This window comes from Coregonus clupeaformis, chromosome 20 (assembly GCF_020615455.1).
Source record: "Coregonus clupeaformis isolate EN_2021a chromosome 20, ASM2061545v1, whole genome shotgun sequence".
Lineage (NCBI taxonomy): Eukaryota > Metazoa > Chordata > Actinopteri > Salmoniformes > Salmonidae > Coregonus > Coregonus clupeaformis.
The window spans coordinates 45527198-45545502 of record NC_059211.1 but is presented as its reverse complement, the minus strand read 5'-3'; the positions used below and the strand labels follow the sequence as shown (position 1 = coordinate 45545502).

The window sequence follows — 18305 nt, the reverse complement described above, 5'->3', positions numbered from 1 at the left end:
GCACACACTTTTTCAGTTCTGCCCACAAATGTTCTATAGGATTGAGGTCAGGGCTTTGTGATGGCCATTCCAATACCTTGACTTTGTTGTCCTTAAGCCATTTTGCCACAACTTTGGAAGTATGCTTGGGGTCATTGTCCATTTGGAAGACCCATTTGCGACCAAGCTTTAACTTCCTGACTGATGTCTTGAGATGTTGCTTCAATATATCCACATAATTTTCCTTCCTCATGATGCCATCTATTTTGTGAAGTGCACCAGACCCTCCTGCAGCAAAGCACCCCCACAGCATGATGCTGCCACCACCGTGCTTCACGGTTGGGATGGTGTTCTTCGGCTTGCAAGCAACCCCCTTTTCCCTCCAAACATAACGATGGTCATTTTGGCCAAACAGTTATATTTTTGTTTCATCAGACCAGAGGACATTTCTCCAAAAAGTACGATCTTTGTCCCCATGTGCAGTTGCAAACCATAGTCTGGCTTTTTTATGGTGGCCTTTCAGGTTATGTCGATATAGGACTCGTTTTACTGTGGATATAGATACTTTTGTACCTGTTTCCTCCAGCATCTTCACAAGGTCCTTTGCTGTTGTTCTGGAATTGATTTTCACTTTTCGCACCAAAGTACGTTCATCTCTATGAGACCGAACGCGTCTCCTTCCTGAGCGGTATGACGGCTGTGTGGTCCCATGGTGTTTATACTTGCGTACTATTGTTTGTACAGATGAACGTGGTACCTTCAGGTGTTTGGAAATTGCTCCCAAGGATGAACCAGACTTGTGGAGGTCTACAATATTTTTTCTGAGGTCTTGGCTGATTTCTTTTGATTTTCCCATGATGTCAAGCAAAGAGGCACTGAGTTTGAAGGTAGGCCTTGAAATACATCCATAGGTACACCTCCAATTGACTCAAATTATGTCAATTAGCCTATCAGAAGCCTCTAAAGCCATTACATCATTTTCTGGAATTTTCCAAGCTGTTTAAAGGCACAGTCAACTTAGTGTATGTAAACTTCTGACCCACTGGAATTGTGATACAGTGAATCCTAAGTGAAATAATCTGTCTGTAAACAATTGTTGGAAAAATTACTTGTGTCATGCACAAAGTAGATGTCCTAACCGACTTGCCAAAACTATAGTTTGTTAACAAGAAATTTGTGGAGTGGTTGAAAAACTAGTTTTTTTTTAACCTAAGTGTATGTAAACTTCCGACTTCAACTGTATGTACCCAGTAGATCCCTCAGGTCCTCTGGCACTGGCCTTTTAACTATCCCGAAGCTTAGGACCAAGAGGCATGGAGAGGCAGCCTTTAGTTACTATGCCCCCAGCATCTGTAATAGCCTGCCAGAGAACCTGAAGGTGGCCGAAACTGTGGACATTTTTAAAAGAGATCTCAAAACACACCTTTTTAGCTTTGCTTTTCCTTAGGGTGCTTTTAAGTTGTTCAGTTTTTATTGGTATTCTTTTGTTTTTTATCTTCTTATGTTTGTTGTGTAGTTAATATTTTCATTGTTTTTATAATTTTTTTCCTGTGAAGCACATTGTGTTGCTGTCTGTCAGGGGGAAAAAACGTAGTTACTGCGTTTTGCCTCTGTTAACCCTTTTAACCCATCATGTCAGCACTTGTCACAGTGACAAAGGACAGCTCGTGGCCCTCCATCATACACACACACACACAAACACAGATTCATCACAGCCCCACACAGCTAACTTAAATAGAGGACATCAGGGTACCTTATACCAGAGGCATTCAAAGAATGACAATCTGTGGCTTTCACAGAGTGCAATTTACTAAGTTATGATTGAAATGATAGAGTTATTACAGTACATGAAGAAAAACAAAGAAGAGACAAATCGAGAATACATGCTCAAATCAAATCAAATCAAATGTTATTTGTCACATACACGTGTTTAGCAGATGTTATTACGGGTGTAGCGAAATGCTTGTGCTTCTAGCTCCGACAGTGCAGTAATATCTAACAAGTAATATCTAACAATTTCACAACATATACCCAATACACACAAATCTAACTAAGCAATGGAATTTAAGAATATATACATATATGGACAAGCAATGACAGAGCGGCATGGACTAAGATACAGTAGAATATTATAGAATACAGTATATACATATCTAAACATGATTAAAGTGACTAGTGTTCCATTTCTTTCTCTTTGAAATCCCTTCCTTTCTCCCCCATTGCTCTTTGTTTTGTTTTGCCCCTTTACAGATCATGTACAACACACTGTCTACCTCAGCATATTTCTCTTCAGGTTGCCTCTCTCTTTTTTGCATGTAGCAAAGGTTTTGCCTGGCCATTTTTGACTTGCTGATTTCTATCTGATCCCGACTGGTCATAGTAAGTTGACACTTTGTGACAGGCTCTTCCTCTTTCCATTTGTTATTGTTTGAAGTAGTCTACTTTCAGCCGTTTCATCCAGTTACTGTGGCTCATCTCATTTAGTTGGCTATGTCATTCTATATACACCACAATGCAGTTCTCACTTTCTCAGTTTGTGTAGTGTCACCATTTAGGACTTATAAAAGGGTAATATTGCTATGTCATACATTCACATACATGTATTTGTCTTTCTTTATCACATGGAAGCACTAGGGACTGGGGAAGCCCTCATATTCCCTCTTATACCTTTATCAGTTCTGACCATTTCTGTCCCCATACAGTATCCATCTCCCATCCAATGAGATTGAGGAAGTGACTATGTAACATCGGGTCACACACACTCTAGAAAACATTTATGTGGGAGTCAAACAATGTTTTATTTTGTCTGTTGTCTTTTTCTGCTATATAGAGTGACCATGATGTTCCTTATAGCTTGTCTGCCAAAGTAGGGTACAGTAGGGTACAGCCTACTCACATGGGTAGACTATAATTCGTTACTAAACTAGAAACTGTTAATTCAATTAATGGGCAAATATAGCCCATGACAATCAGATTGGCTACATTGGCTATTCAGGGTTATAGGTGAACAAACATGTGATATCAGTTTCAAAGGACTACTTTACAAACATCTGAACTGCAATCATTGTGCTTTGTTCGTTATTTTCATCAGGAGCAAGAGGGATGGCAAGTTTATGAAAGCTTGTAACAATATCAGACGTATGTGTGAATAGTACACGGGGTACTATCTCATTTCTTTATTTTTTCATGTAGTTTACTGTCATTACTGTTGCTGAAACTTTGCAGCAATAAACTAGGGCTGCTGTAGCTGCGGCTGGGCGGCTGTACATAGGCTACAACAGAGGCACAGCTCTACAACATCCGGGCATTCCTCAGCCTGCGCAGAAACGGAATGGCGGAGGTAAGTGAGCAAAAAGGCTTGGGGAGGAACATGAGGACTAATGATATTGAAACAGCTCCGCATTTGATAGCTTCTGTCATCCTAGACGGCAGATATCGATGTTGGCAATTGTATCAACGTGTTACGGAGGGTTGTGAGTGAACCATGGGTTGATAACTAAGGAAGTAAAATGGGGGTATTTTTGTCCCTGTCTCGCCTCTCCGCGTTCTTCGCGTTAAAAAGCCATTCCCAATTTTCCAGATCATGCGCTATAGAAAACAATGGGAAACCGGTTAGACGGTGGTGCTGAAGAAGTGGTCCAGGTGTGCTCCGTTATAGCAAGACATTTTGACTGCAAACTTTGAGAGAAGTCCGACTTATTTCAGATACTCTCTCGGTGTCTTTTCGAGTGAAAACGCAACCTCCAGAACTATTTCCTTCTCTCTTGGGTCATTCGTGAGTCAGAGGAAGGAACGTTCAGCACCAAGTTACAGGAAAGCGCCCTGGCCCTGGTCAACGCGTCCTGAAGTGGAGTGGACTAAGCTTTACAAAGTTCTAGTGGCCATAAACGAAGGCCTACCAGGCTGTCACTTATGTATGGTTTGTGAGAGTATCTGCCCAAGAGTTTTAAGTAGACCACTGCTCCATTTGCTTAAGGTCAAAAGTAACTCTTGACTGTTGCTAGTTGTTGTAGCCCTGAACTAGCTCACCTGATTGACCAAGTCAAAGGCTTGATAATTAGTTGACAAGTTGAATCAGGCGTGCTAGCTTTGGAATATATCAAATACATGGTGGAATGGCTGGGGGTCCCCCAAGAGATGTTTGAGAACCACTGTCGTCCTATCTTCATGGATTGTCTTTTTGGCCAAACAGTCACATTTTTGTAATACCATTAGTTTCCACTGTTGGATAAACTTAGACTGTTCTTTAATTAATGAGTGGCTGTAAGGCAAGTAGAAAGACTGGTAACACTTTACTTAATATGGGAGGTAGGCCTATGCATTATTATAGCGCCATAATGCATTTGAGGACTTGTCATAAGCAAGTATGACAGGCCGTATGTCTTAATATCATCTCATAATGATCCTGACTAAATAAAAGCCATTTTGAGTTGACAATTGACAATTTGCTACATAGAGTCATAACATTATAATCAGACATGATAAATGCTTTATACATGCTTCAACCAGAAATAAAGTGTAATATCTGTGGGCATTATACCTGTACTGTTGCCCTCAGTCTGTGGGTGTGTCCAGCTGTCCACTGTAGAGCCAGTCATCAGCTCTCAAGTTAATTTGAAAAAGGGCGGTTCAGAAGAAGCCAAGAGTCAGCTGATCTATAATGGGATGAACAGGCACCTCCTAAACCTCCACGATGTTAACCCTCCGTGTGTGTGTGTCTTAGCTGGTTAGATGGGCTCTGGAGATCACAGACGCAGCCTAGTGGAGATCCTGAGGCAGGGCTATGAGGGGCCGGAGGAGGAGTCCAGGGCCCTAGTGGAACTGGAGAAGAGCCTGGGGGCCGCCCAATGAAGATGGCAGCATGCCCCCACACTGTGAGTACAGTTCCTCTGGCATAAGGGGCCTCATTTATCAACCGTGTGCAAATGTCTTACTACTGTAAATTCTGGCGTACGTGGAGATTCTAGGATTTGCGTGCGCAACAAATTGATCAAACTGTCGCAAAATATACGCATGTTTTCATTGATAAATCAGAGCCATACTATATTTGTGTGCTTGTGAACGAGCGCTACAAACCCGCCTGGAGAACACCCTCCATTCAGCTTTTATGGTAACAAAAACACCCTCATTTGCTGTATGATTTGGAGATGTTGGAACTGGGCCATGATAGTTTCTAAAAGAAAGCGCAATGGCAAATTTGATTACATTTCTGTAGAGGTGTGGGCAGAATGTTTTAATATTTTGCAGTGACTTTTTCAAACTAAAAACGTATGCTGCCTATAGCGAGTGCCAAACACTGGCCACGCATTCTGCAAGATTGATTGTCCTTTCAAGCAATTAAAAAGTAAATGCAAAATATGAATTGTTCAATATTTTGTTTATCAATAGATTATTTTGTTTCTATATCCTGCCTTGGTATAGGCTCAGAGATTAAATAGGCTATGATGTTGTGCTCCTATCGCACAGCAATACTGTAGCCTACACATACTGTAAAATATTTTAAATAGGCTACCGGTCTATTTACTTTCGAGCATGCTTGGCTATAATATTGATTGAACGATTGATAAATGGTAGCCTAATATTTGTTGTTTAGCACGAATAAACCAGTAATGTCAGAAAAGGAGAGACATGTCCTGCAAATTGATTATGATTTAGGCCTATATAATACAAATAAAATAACGTGACCGACCGGCTCGATTCAGTCTTATGTAGTAAAATTTGAAATTGTGTTTTTTACATTGGATAAAAGTAGAGACTCAGAGCTAGAAAATGGTATATCATACACTACAGTTGAGGAACAATGGGAAAGTAATTCTGCTTTGAAAGTTGATCAACTTAACCCCACTTTTGAGAAAATGGCCCTTGAATGTTTTGGTACACCTACATGAGAGCTCTTCTTTGTCTACACCCATTCAGCATCGTTCACACCCTCTTAAGCCTTAGCCCAACCCATCTCTTTAAGGATTCACATGTGAGGCCATGTGCTAAACAGAGTGAGTCCGATGGTAGTGTACTAAACAACCAAAGATTTCAAGACTAAAGGCTGGTTTATACTACGTCTATCGACATGTCTGTAGACAGTTGTCGCAGTGACATCATGAACATTCTATTGTCATCCGACATCAAACTTGTCGTTGTCGTTATGAAAAAGTATAATCACAAAAACGACAGGCTGCATGACATCAGCAGAGGACTAAGGGCAACTTTCTAAACAATGTTTTGGTTCGTTTCTAGCTTGTTAGGTAGGTAGCTAGCTAATGTTAAGTTAACTGGCTAGAGCCAGTTCAAATAATGACCATATCATATAGCTGACAACATCTTAAATTTAGCTAATTTGTATTCATTATTACAGGAAAATAAACTCACATCAATATAATTATTTACAAGTTAATGGCGAGCTAATTACAGAAAATAGCTTACGGTTGTGAGTGTGACGAAATAAAAGCAGGGCATTCTACTGGAGAATTTTAGAACTTGGACACTGTCTCGTTGGCCTAACGTTATATCCTATTTTGACTTTGGTGCAGGTTATGTTGTTCTCCACATTACCGTCTCTGGTAAACACACACTATATCAAATAAAATCTAAGTTTATTTGTCACATGCACAGGATACAGAAGGTGTAAACGGTACAGTGAAAGGGTTACTTGCATAGTGGAGTCTTTTGTTTAGACATGTAGCTAGCCATAATCCCAACTCATAACGTTACTACCCTGCATGAATCTGCAGGTAGCTAAAACTAACCAACTAGGTTCAATGTTAGCTAGCTAGCTAACAGGCTATAACTAGCAATGCAAATGCCTCTGAGATACGAATAATATTACTACACAGATCATACACGTAACGTTAGCTAGCGAGCCAGCCAGCTAACGTTAGCTAGCTAGCTAACAGTACACTTTAATTTACAATGAAATTACTTTTTGACAAAATTAGAAACGTATAATATCTGAAAATGTAGCTAGCTAGACTCTCTTACCCGTAAACATGGATGAACGCTTCTCCCTCTCTGTCACGGATGCCATGGTTGCCCTTAGTTTGAAGATGTAATCCGGAGACAGGTGTTTTATACAACAGCCTTCTGTGTGTTCTCTTTTCGACTCCCTCTGCATATTTGCAATCAAATGGCAGAATTTTCTCCATCTCCTTAGCTATCATACTCTGCTTCCACTGGACATTTCACTGATTTCAAAACTCGGTCCTCCAGAAAATTAGCAACACTTTTGCAGTTCTTCGTGATTTCTTTAAAAAAAGCAGTGTTAGAAAGGATTACCTACACATACTGAGCAGCTCATATTATAGACAGAAGCGTGCTACGTGGCAGACCAATACGAACTCATCTCTCGGCATGTCCAGCCCAGCCATTATCTCAGCCAATCATGGCTAGCGGGAAGGTTCCTGTATTTTTCCGTGGCTAAACCAACTAGGCTCAAAAGCCTGACCACACTGCATCCCTCCAGACCAGTAGTGAATAACATTATTATGTGTAATAGATTATCAATTATTCCATAATTCTAGATTAACACGCCCAATCCCACATTGACCCCGAGCGATCACTCTCTCTCTCTCTCTCTCTCTCTCTCTCTCTCTCTCTCTCTCTCTCTCTCTCTCTCTCTCTCTCTCTCTCTCTCTCTCTCTCTCTCTCTCTCTCTCTCTCTCTCTCTCTCTCTCTCTCTCTCTCTCTCTCTCTCTCTCTCTCTCTCTCTCTCTCTCTCTCTCTCTCTCTCTCTCTCTCTCTCTCTCTCTCTCTCTCTCTCTCTCTCTCTCTCTCTCTCTCTCTCTGTGTGTGTGTAGGGCAGTGAGATGCCCCTGGAGGAGCTGCTGGCGCTGTATGAGTACGAGGTGTCTGACCCTCTCCTACAGCAGGACAGGGAGCCCAATGAGCTGTCAGCCAGTCTGCCTGACATGACACTGGACAAGGTGAGACCTGGGTATACCTAGACATACCTAAGACAGATAAAACTGAAAACACAGCCAGAAAAGCATTAGATCAGGGGTGCCGAGTCCCTCGAATTCCATAGTCCAGACAGTTTTTGTTTCTGCCTAGTACTTCATTGATTAATTTGTTAATAATTTGTTATTGGTGCACCCACCTGGTTTTCCAGGCATAAATCAATCAATAGTTAAAAAGCAAGATGGAAAACCAGCATAGCGTACGCTGTAACTGTCAAGGAGCTGTGTACTCCTGCATTACATGATGCATGTTCTGGCATTGACATGATGTCTATTGATTATTTAATGGATAATGATGACTTGGTCCGTAAATAAATGAGTTAAAATGGGCTCTTGATGGCCTGTCTTGTCTATAAACACTCAGAAAACATGACAATTACAGAATCACTTTCATGTATCATAAGTACCACTTACTTCACTGTGTGTGATGCTTAGAGAAGGTAGTGGACTGTTCCATTGAGACAGTAATGGACTGTTCCGTTCTTCCAGGACCAGATAGCTAAGGATCTGTTCTCAGGGGAGGATGAAGAGGAGTCATCAGCTGATGACCTCACTCCCTCTGTCACCTCCCATGCCTCCGACCTCCTCCGCCGCCACCTAAGAGGTACGACCAATGATGTCATATACAGTATCATACTATATAATGGGTATGACACACTTCCTCCCTTCCCAACAAAGCTACCACTTTCCATAAACAGCCCACCACCCACCCAGCCCACCACTCAGGAGAATCCCCTTCCTGTCATATCAATGGTCTGAGGGCCCTTTTATGGCAAGACTGATTTGTTGTTATTGGGTAGTATTATGAGAATGCTACATATTGGCAGTGGTGTAAAGTACTCAAGTAAAATGTTTTGGGTATCTGTACTTTACGTTACTATTTATATTTTTTGACAACTTTTACTTCACTACATTCCTAAAGAAAATAATTTACTTTTTACTCCATACATTTTCCCTGACACCCAAAAGTACTTGTTACATTTTGAGTGCCTAGCAGGCCAGTAAAATGGTTCAATTCACACATTTATCAAGAGAACATTCCAGCTCATCCCTACTGCCTCTGATCTGGCTGACTCACTAAACACACATGCTTTGTTTGTAAATTATGTCTGAGTGTTGGAGTGTGCCCCTGGCTATCAGTACATTTAAAAAAGAAAATGGTGCTGCCTAGTTTGCTTAAAATAAGACATTTGAAGTGATTTATACTTTTACTTGTACTTTTGATACCTAAGTATGTTTTAGCAATTACATTTACTTTTGATACTTAAGTATATTTAAAACCAAATACTTTTAGACTTTTACTCAAGTAGGATTTTACTGAGTGACTTTCACTTTTACTTGAGTCATTTTCTATTAAGGTATCTTTACTTTTACTCAAGTATGACAATTGGGTACTTTTTCCACCACTGCATATTGGTGTAACAAATGTTCCCATGTGTGTTCTCCAGCCCATTCCCTGGCAGGCGGAGACAAAGGCACCTTAGTCAGCACCTCAGAAGAAGATTCAGACAATGATGACGACACCTCTATTCCCTCCAATGATGGACGCAAGGTGAGACACTGGGGACTACTGAACAGCGCTCAAATCCTCTACAATTACTCTTTAGGTAAATATAAAAACCTGTTTTCTGTGTCTGTGTGACTGAAACTGTGGTTGTTCTTTTACCAGGACATCATGGTGGGCTCAATGTATCAAGCCAAAATCCCTCCTCTCAGCCCATACTCATACCAGGAGAGAGGTAACCCCCAATTTCCCCTTTCAGAATCAGTGCATATTTTAGATTAGTGTGTTGACACTTTTTGACTCGCCTCAGTCTCACAAACATTCTTATACTTGTGTCTCTATCACTAACTCTCCATCTCCTGCTCCCAGTCTATGAGAATGAGGACCAGCTCCTGTGGACCCCAGACATGCTGTCAGGCCAGGCTGTAGAGGAGTTCCTACTGAGTGCCCAGAGATGGGGAGGCCAGGAGGGCGCTAAAGACACCCTTATCACCGGGGACATAATCAAAGACAATGATCAGGTACTGTAGCGGGTTGGGGGCTAAAGCAGGAACAGAGTGGGACTTAGTGGGGCTCGATCTATACTGAAAAAATATATAAACGCAACTTGCAAGGATTTCAATGATTTTACTGAGATACAGTTCATATAAGGAAATTAGTCAATTTAAATAAATTCATTAGGCCCTCATCTATGGATTTCACATGACTGGGCAGGGGCACTGCCACGGGTGCCCACCCACTGGGGAGCCAGACCCAGCCAATCAGAATACGTTTTTCCCCACAAAGGGCTTTATTACAGACAGAAATACTCCTAAGTTTCATCAGCTGTCCGGGTGGCTGGTCTCGGATGATCCCGCAGGTGAAGAAGCCGGATGTGGAGGTCCTGGGCTGCTGTGGTTACATGTGGTCTGCGGTTGTGAGGCCGGTTGGACAAATTCTCTAAAACAACATTTGAGGCGGCTTACGGTAGAGAAATGAACATTCAATTCTCTGGCAACAGCTCTGGTGGACATACCTGCAGTCAGCATGCTAATTGCACGCTCCCTCAAAACTTGAAACATCTGTGGCATTGTGTGACAAAACTGCACATTTTAGAGTGGCTTTTTATTGTCCCTAGGACAAGGTGCACCTGTGTAATGATCATACTGTTTAATCAGCTTCTTGATAATCCATCCACCTGACAGGTGTGGCATATCTTGGCAAAGGAGAAATGCTCACTAACAGGGATGTAAACAAATCTGTGCACCACATTTTAGAGAAATAAGCTTTTTGTCCGTATGAAACATTTCTGGGATCTTATTTTTTAGCTTATGAAACATGGGACCAACACTTTACATGTTGCGTTTATATTTTTGTCCAGTATACGTTTGTTAGCCAATTAACTTGTTTGCATGTTGAGTGATTTCTGCACAGTTCACATTATGGTCGAGGTCACAGATTTCAGTCACAACTGTTTTCCCTCTTTTCTCATTCTGTCCTTCAGGCTCTGTATGAGTTGGTGAAATGCAACTTCAATGCAGAGGAGGCACTGAGAAGACTGCGCTTTAATGTCAAAGTATTCAGCGGTAAGACCGTCCACGACACATGTATTACTGCTATCTAGTATGTAATGGCATCTTACTGCAATACCTTACTAGTAACAACAACTCTATAAACTAATATCAATAATAACTCACTAGTGGAAGCGAATGATTAATTCAACTCAATACAATTTTGTCTTTGAGGACCAACCACCACCCCTGTAGATTCTTCAACTCAATAACCACCCCTGTAAATCAAAAATGGGTTGTTAATTCTCTACAGCTGTTTAGTCTCTGGATGCTGCTAGTATTTTCAATTTCAGAGCATTTAAAAAAAGATGTCCCAAATTTCTTGTGGGGATCATGGAGCTTCTTTGGTTTCTTTGGAACTTCCTCTGCTTTCCCTTGGAAATGCAATTATTTGATAGACCTACCATGAACCCATGTTACCAACAACTTGAAAATACACTCATACTATATATTGGCCGAGGTCAAATATTTAGGCTAAATCCCAGGGCTCGTATTCACAAAGAGTCTTATCTTATTCGTATCAGCAGTCCTACTCTGAAACCCTTTTTGAATATGGGCCATGGTCTGTCAGGTTTTTGATCCTGCATTTCCGTTGCGCACATCCAATCTGGGAGTGTAGGTGAAAATGTATCCTATTGAGCCCGCACCTGTGTAGGCTGCCAAATGATTCATTGTCTTGCGGTATTATAATATAAATAATGGAAATCATTGCATTCAAACATTGTGGAGCTTATGGGGTGAATAGATTTCACATGGTTGGCTACTGTAATATGGCTGTAATATGAGTTACGATTAATTTAAGTCTGTTCAGGTTCCATTCCCACCTAACTGCTGTTGTGTTCTGTGCAGAGGAGCTGTGTGCCTGGAGCGAGGAGGAGTGTCGAAACTTTGAACATGGCTATCGAGTTCATGGGAAGAACTTCCACCTCATTCAGGCCAATAAGGTGAGCAGAACAGAAACTTCTAGCGTCAGGTTTGGGGAGAAAACCTGATTTGCTACAAAGCTGAAATTCTCTGTTTTTCTGTCATGACCTTGACTGGCATCATACATTACCACTTAAATGCAAATGTTGACAGCTGCTTCAACATAACCTGAGGTGTACCTGTGCAAACCTGTTTGTCTGCGTTGATCAGACAGGAAACTCACTGATCTCCATACTGCAGCAAACATCAAACCAAACTGTGTTTACGTGTCAGGTACGCACACGGTCGGTGGGGGAGTGTGTGGAGTATTACTACATGTGGAAGAAGTCGGACCGCCATGAGTACTTTACCCAGCAGACCACCAAGCTGGGTCGCAAGAAGTACAGTCTGCAGTCAGGGAACATGTAAGTAGCACTGCAGATATGAGACGGTCTATCTCAATGACCCTGTCTAGACTTGACACTCAGGCTGCATTTAAATGCCAGCTAAATTAGCACATGCCCCCATCGTGTTGTTGTTGTCGTGATCTTCTCCTTGGTATGGCACTGTTCTCAGAATATATTATTGAAATATAGCGCAGGAAAAGGACATCCGAACACAATGTGGACACAGCAGACATGTCTTTTACCATGATGAGAATGTGACAGCATCATCTTTATCAGAACAGGAATGTGTGTAGAGGTGTAGAGACAAGTAAACAATATAACCTCCTCATTGTCATTATTTTCAGACTAGAGATGTTTATTATGTATAGCTGATATCATGCTGGGAGATTGAAACCGAGAACGGAAATTAGTGTTCTTCTTGGACAAGTTCATGTGCAGTTGGGACTGTTTACATGAGTTTCCTACTATGTTGTGTCTTCCAGGGAGGATGAAGAGCAGAATGGAGAGGTTGGGGAGATGGAGGGGTGCTCCCAGATTGAGCCCCACTCACCCCCACCAGTCATGGACCTGGACAAGCAAGGTAACCCCTGGTCCCTAGCCTTAGCCCCAGCCCTAGTCCCAGCCCCAGTCCTATACCTCAGCCCTGGCCCTGATTCCTGCCCCGGCCCTGATTCCTGCCCCAGATAATTTTACTGAGACCGACAGACCACAAACACTACAGCTTGTTTGAAGGACTGAGGTCATAAAAGTTAGCTAGAACCATAAGTGATAGTCGTATGCCCTCTCCTCTGAAGTCGCAGGCATCCACCCACTTGCTGTACCATTTCAAAGATACGTCATGCCAAATCACCCCATATCCACTGGTCTCTCTGTCTTACTTGAGTCTTATAATTTATTGTCTTGATTACATTGTTTGCCTCAGTTTGATGGGTGGTGTTTATTAACATATGATTTGAAGCATTTTTATATATTGTTTTATGTGTCTGTGTTTTCCCATTGCTTTGTGTGTATGTTTGTCTATGTTGACATGGCGTTGCAGAGGAGGAGGGCCGACCCCGTCGCAGACGAACGCCCCGCTTTCTCTTAAAGCCCTGAGCACACTGCACACAGCCACTCTAACCAGGCAGGGACACCAGGTAAAGACTCTAACCAGGCAGGGCCACCAGGTAAAGACTCTAACCAGGCAGGGCCACCAGGTAAAGACTCTAACCAGGCAGGGCCACCAGGTAAAGACTCTAACCAGGCAGGGCCACCAGGTAAAGACTCTAACCAGGCAGGGCCACCAGGTAAAGACTCTAACCAGGCAGGGCCACCAGGTAAAGACTCTAACCAGGCAGGGCCACCAGGTAAAGACTCTAACCAGGCAGGGCCACCAGGTAAAGACTCTAACCAGGCAGGGCCACCAGGTAAAGACTCTAACCAGGCAGGGCCACCAGGTAAAGACTCTAACCAGGCAGGGCCACCAGGTAAAGACTCTAACCAGGCAGGGCCACCAGGTAAAGACTCTACCAGGCAGGGCCACCAGGTAAAGACTCTAACCAGGCAGGGCCACCAGGTAAAGACTCTAACCAGGCAGGGCCACCAGGTAAATACTCTAACCAGGCAGGGCCACCAGGTAAAGACTCTAACCAGGCAGGGCCACCAGGTAAAGACTCTAACCAGGCTGGGCCACCAGGTAAAGACTCTAACCAGGCAGGGCCACCAGGTAAAGACTCTAACCAGGCAGGGCCACCAGGTAAAGACTCTAACCAGGCAGGGCCACCAGGTAAAGACTCTAACCAGGCAGGGCCACCAGGTAAAGACTCTAACCAGGCAGGGCCACCAGGTAAAGATTCTAACCAGGCAGGACCACCAGGTAAAGATTCTAACCAGGCAGGACCACCAGGTAAATACTAACCAGGCAGGGCCACCAGGTAAAGATTCTAAAAAGGCAGGACCACCAGGTAAATACTAACCAGGCAGGGCCACCAGGTAAAGATTCTAACCAGGCAGGGCCACCAGGTAAAGATTCTAACCAGGCAGGGCCACCAGGTAAAGACTCTAACCAGGTAGGGCCACCAGGTAAAGACTCTAACCAGGCAGGGCCACCAGGTAAAGACTCTAACCAGGCAGAGTCACCAGGTAAAGACTAACCAGGCAGGGCCACCAGGTAAAGACTCTAACCAGGCTGGGGCACCAGGTAAAGACTCTAACCAGGCTGGGCCACCAGGTAAAGACTCTAACCAGGCAGGGCCACCAGGTAAAGACTCTAACCAGGCAGGGCCACCAGGTAAAGACTCTAACCAGGCAGAGTCACCAGGTAAAGACTCTAACCAGGCAGGGACACCAGGTAAAGACTCTAACCAGGCAGGGACACCAGGTAAAGACTCTAACCAGGCAGGGCCACCAGGTAAAGATTCTAACCAGGCAGGGCCACCAGGTAAAGACAGACAGAGAGATAGAGGGATGGGGTTTAGGGGGGTCTGGGGACAAGCTTCACTAACTCAACCCTCTGGGCCAAACTGTGTCTGACCTACCTAGCTTATACTAACCCCACTGGAGTCCTTGATGCACAGTGCAAACAGGCAGACATATTCAGCCAGTTCATACTACATTTGTGTCTAGTTCATACTACATTTAGTCTATTTCCTGTAAGGGTGAGATTTTTATTTATTTACAGTTTCACAGAAACGTCTCAGCTACAGTGCCTTCAAAACATCCTCATGTTCCTCCAATTTCTGCTGTTCCTGTTTTTGCTGTTGATTAAAAATATGAGACCAGGTTTTCATGAGGTCAGAACTAGAGGCTCTTTTCCTAAATACTTTTGAGGGCATTATGATTCTCAGGCCAGAAAGTTGAAAGTATGAAATCTAAAATACATTAACAGTATTTTATTGGAGGCTTAGCATTTGAGAAATGTTGTATTGGCTTCTTCTCAAGACTTTCTGAATTGTAACCTAAAATGATTGATGAATAGTTTATTTACATTATTTTAATAATTATAATGTTCTAATTATCTTACCATGTTCACCAGCTTTGTTAAATTGTACTTTGTCTGAAACTCTTAACATTTTGTATAGAGCTGATTGTAACATTAAGGGGGGAAAAAGGGAACCACTGCCCAATGTCAATGCCAGTGATGCTCTGTCGGTTACCATTAAGGTAGTGCTTGTTCAAGTCCCTCTTTAGTAATTCTTCTCTCCTTGTCTAGATGCTGAGTTGCGGATGGAGGTGTTGGAGCTGTGTGGTGCTCCTTGTCCCAGCCCAAGCCCACCGAGGGAGCAGCTGTTTAGCCACTTCTCTCTGAAGGACCTGCAGCAGGAGCCCTCTCTGAACTGTCCCAGCCCGGTCCGCAGTCCCACCTCTCCCCCTGCCCAGCTCCACCCCTCCCCCTGGCCCTGCGGCAGCCCCACATCCTCCCCAGCGGAGCCTCATCTCCTGGGTTCTGGCTTCTACCAGCTGCAGCTGGGGCCCTTCCTTCCAGACGGCCTGTCCATGGGGCCAGAGGGTGGGGCCTCTCAGAGGCTGCATGTGGACTTCTCCCTGCCCTCCGTCCCCCAGCCCCCACCCTTGACTGCCATCGCCCCATCCGTCTCCGTCACTTCTGACTTTGGGGCCATCAGTAGTTACCTGTGTCCCTCGGCCCTGTGCCCCCCTCCCGTCCAGCACTCCCGCTCTCTCACTCAGTGAGGGGAGGAAGAAGGATGTCTTTACCCTGAGAACATTCCAATAATGCCTGGGTTGTCTGTACTTCTAAGTACTGCCAGTTGAAGCTAACTTGGACCAGAGCTCACACGTGATGGTGTGAAGCTCCCCAGGAGAGAAACTATATTTTTGCGGGGCGATGGGGCTTACCTGTATCAGAGTGTTTACTAGGGGGACTCCCACTGCTCGCAAGCACAATGGCTTACCTACCTGTCTGTTCTGGAAAGGCAGTAGTTCTACAGGGACGTTCCCAGTTCTTAGAGAATTCTTCGATAATGTTGGGACTGGAAAAGCAGGTAGGCTCGTTGATGGCTCCAAGGCCAAAACAGTTAGCCTGATGTTTGTTGCAGTGGCCTCCTCCTCGTCCAGAGCAGAACTAGAGACTGTGATTTAACCTCCCTCACTGATTTCCCAATGTTTACTGGGAACAGTGAGCATCAGACAGACAGCATGACCTGGAGTCCTTGATGCTGTATTATAGCAGTATGTCCACAAGAGATGTTCTCCCTCTCTCTATCAGTTCTGATAAGGCTGTTTTTAGAAGCAGGGTTCAGTCTGCACTTGTATGACTTATCACCACTCTGACTGTGGACCTCTTAGGTAGGATCAGCCTCCCTGGTTCACTGTGAGAGGTTCCACCTCTCTTGAACATCTACAACTGAAATAGAAGGTTTTGTATACAGTATGTTTAAAAGGAAAGATCTGTATAGGAATACCATGAAACAATGCTTTTGATATTGTCACAATGTTTTTATTTTCTTGTTCTTTGGTCCCAGTTGTTCAGGTATTCATTGGAAGGTTTGCAATAAGAAACCTGAGTTTGTGAAGGGGGTACTTGTGTTCTCTCTTTCCAGTTTATGTTGACGTTTGAAAGGTCTTGTACAGTACCAAACTCACACAATTGCCTGATAACCACGGTAGGCACGTTAGCCTGTGTTTTGCGCATTATTGTACATGCTACTGTAGGTAAGTCACTGAATACACAGGTACTGTAGACTCTGGCTTCTTCCCTGTATTTCAACTCCAGGTTTTGTGTGATTAAGGGTTGAATATTGCCCCGAACCACACATCCGACAACAGTCATTGAAAAAGCCCAACCGCATTGAAGGACATCGACCCAAAAGGGGTGTGTTCAGAAGGGTGAAACGTTATGAACGTTGCAGAGGGAGAATGTGATATACAGAGCTAACACGCTTGCTAATTCCGTACCGTTGCACCCTCCTGAACAGACCCCAGGTTTCACTGATGCTTTACAGTATCCTGCCACTAGAGGACCTCGGCTGTCACTTCGTCTGAAGAGAGAGCCTGCCTGCCTGCCTGCTTTGTTCCCCCTACTGAGGGGGAGAGAATCCGTCCCCTGTGCTCTCTGTCCCGACGGCAGGAAAACTCCATGCCTTTATTTATTCCCCATTTTCTCTTTTTATAGGTTGGGTTTTCCTCTACTCCCTGCTCTGACCTGAGCTGTTCTAGATCCGTCTATGTTTTTGTTCAACCGTTCTGGACGTTGACTATCGAGGCAGGAAGGGGAGTAGGAGCACTGCCTTTGTTTATTATTTTTTAGCATTTATATCGTACTGCTTCTGTTTATATTGGTTTGTAATTATAATTATTATATTTTGTAAAAAAAAAAAATACAAAAGGAAATATTAAAGATTTTGACAATTAATGAAGGTCATTGCTCACACACACACACACACACACACACCAGTACTTGAATCCTAGTCTTGTGTGCAAATCTGTTGAAAGAGACTTCAGTATTTAATTCAATTTACAAGAACATTGTACCCACATTAATCTCTTGTGGACAGACTATGTATCTGACCAAATTATGCAAGATTTTAATTCTGGGTTAACTAAGATTATACCCAAATAGGCCCACATTATTTTGGGTGTACATATCCTGTGATTGTGAGGTGTCAGTATAGTAGCTGAATAACCCACTGCACCGTGGAGATCTCCATTTGGGTATACGTTTTTCAGCAAATTGGCTAACCCAGAACTCACTGAATAACCCAGTAGCTGAATAACACATACTGAAACAAATCTCCACAGCACTCAGGTACTGGCCTTACACTATGCCTACGGTATAACCAGGCTTCACATTCAACTGGATATACTGTACATTTCTGCATTACATTCTTTTGAAATAGGGTCTGATTTATTTGAACTCTGCGGTAGGTTAACTGACGCAACAGAAAGCAAGAAATTACAGGCTTGCTTCCTCAAAGGTAAACTCATTAATTATTCTTCATTCCTTGGAAAGTGATTAAGTAACTGGCAGGTGAACACTAGCAAGGAGCAATAACCATTCATTAGGAAATGAGGGAGG

At 43.3% G+C, this 18305-nt stretch overlaps 1 protein-coding gene across 2 annotated transcripts; it reads left to right on the top strand.

The window, feature by feature from the left end:
- The first annotated feature begins 2298 nt into the window (after positions 1-2298).
- On the top strand, positions 2299-17642 carry LOC121533508 (mesoderm induction early response protein 2). 2 transcript variants are annotated; one of them, XM_041839506.1, is made up of 14 exons: positions 2299-2358; positions 3205-3319; positions 4703-4853; positions 7770-7895; positions 8418-8532; positions 9377-9480; positions 9598-9667; positions 9802-9953; positions 10916-10997; positions 11832-11926; positions 12180-12310; positions 12775-12872; positions 13332-13428; positions 15483-15568. In XM_041839506.1, the coding sequence occupies exons 3-13, from the start codon at positions 4827-4829 to the stop codon at positions 13385-13387; spliced, it is 1056 nt and encodes a 351-aa protein (XP_041695440.1). In that variant the 5' UTR covers positions 2299-2358; positions 3205-3319; positions 4703-4826; the 3' UTR covers positions 13388-13428; positions 15483-15568. The 2 variants fall into 2 exon arrangements, with proteins under 2 accessions (XP_041695440.1, XP_041695439.1); XM_041839505.1 differs by lacking the exon at positions 13332-13428 and having other exon boundaries at positions 15483-17642.
- The last annotated feature ends 663 nt before the right edge of the window (positions 17643-18305 follow it).

Bases quoted from the DNA above. Each gene is read 5' to 3' on its own strand.
- LOC121533508 (XM_041839505.1), top strand. From the start codon at position 4,827: ATGAAGATGGCAGCATGCCCCCACACT. The intron at 9,668-9,801 runs GTAACCCCCAAT...TCCTGCTCCCAG, and splicing joins ATACTCATACCAGGAGAGAG to TCTATGAGAATGAGGACCAG. The intron at 11,927-12,179 runs GTGAGCAGAACA...TTTACGTGTCAG, and splicing joins ACCTCATTCAGGCCAATAAG to GTACGCACACGGTCGGTGGG.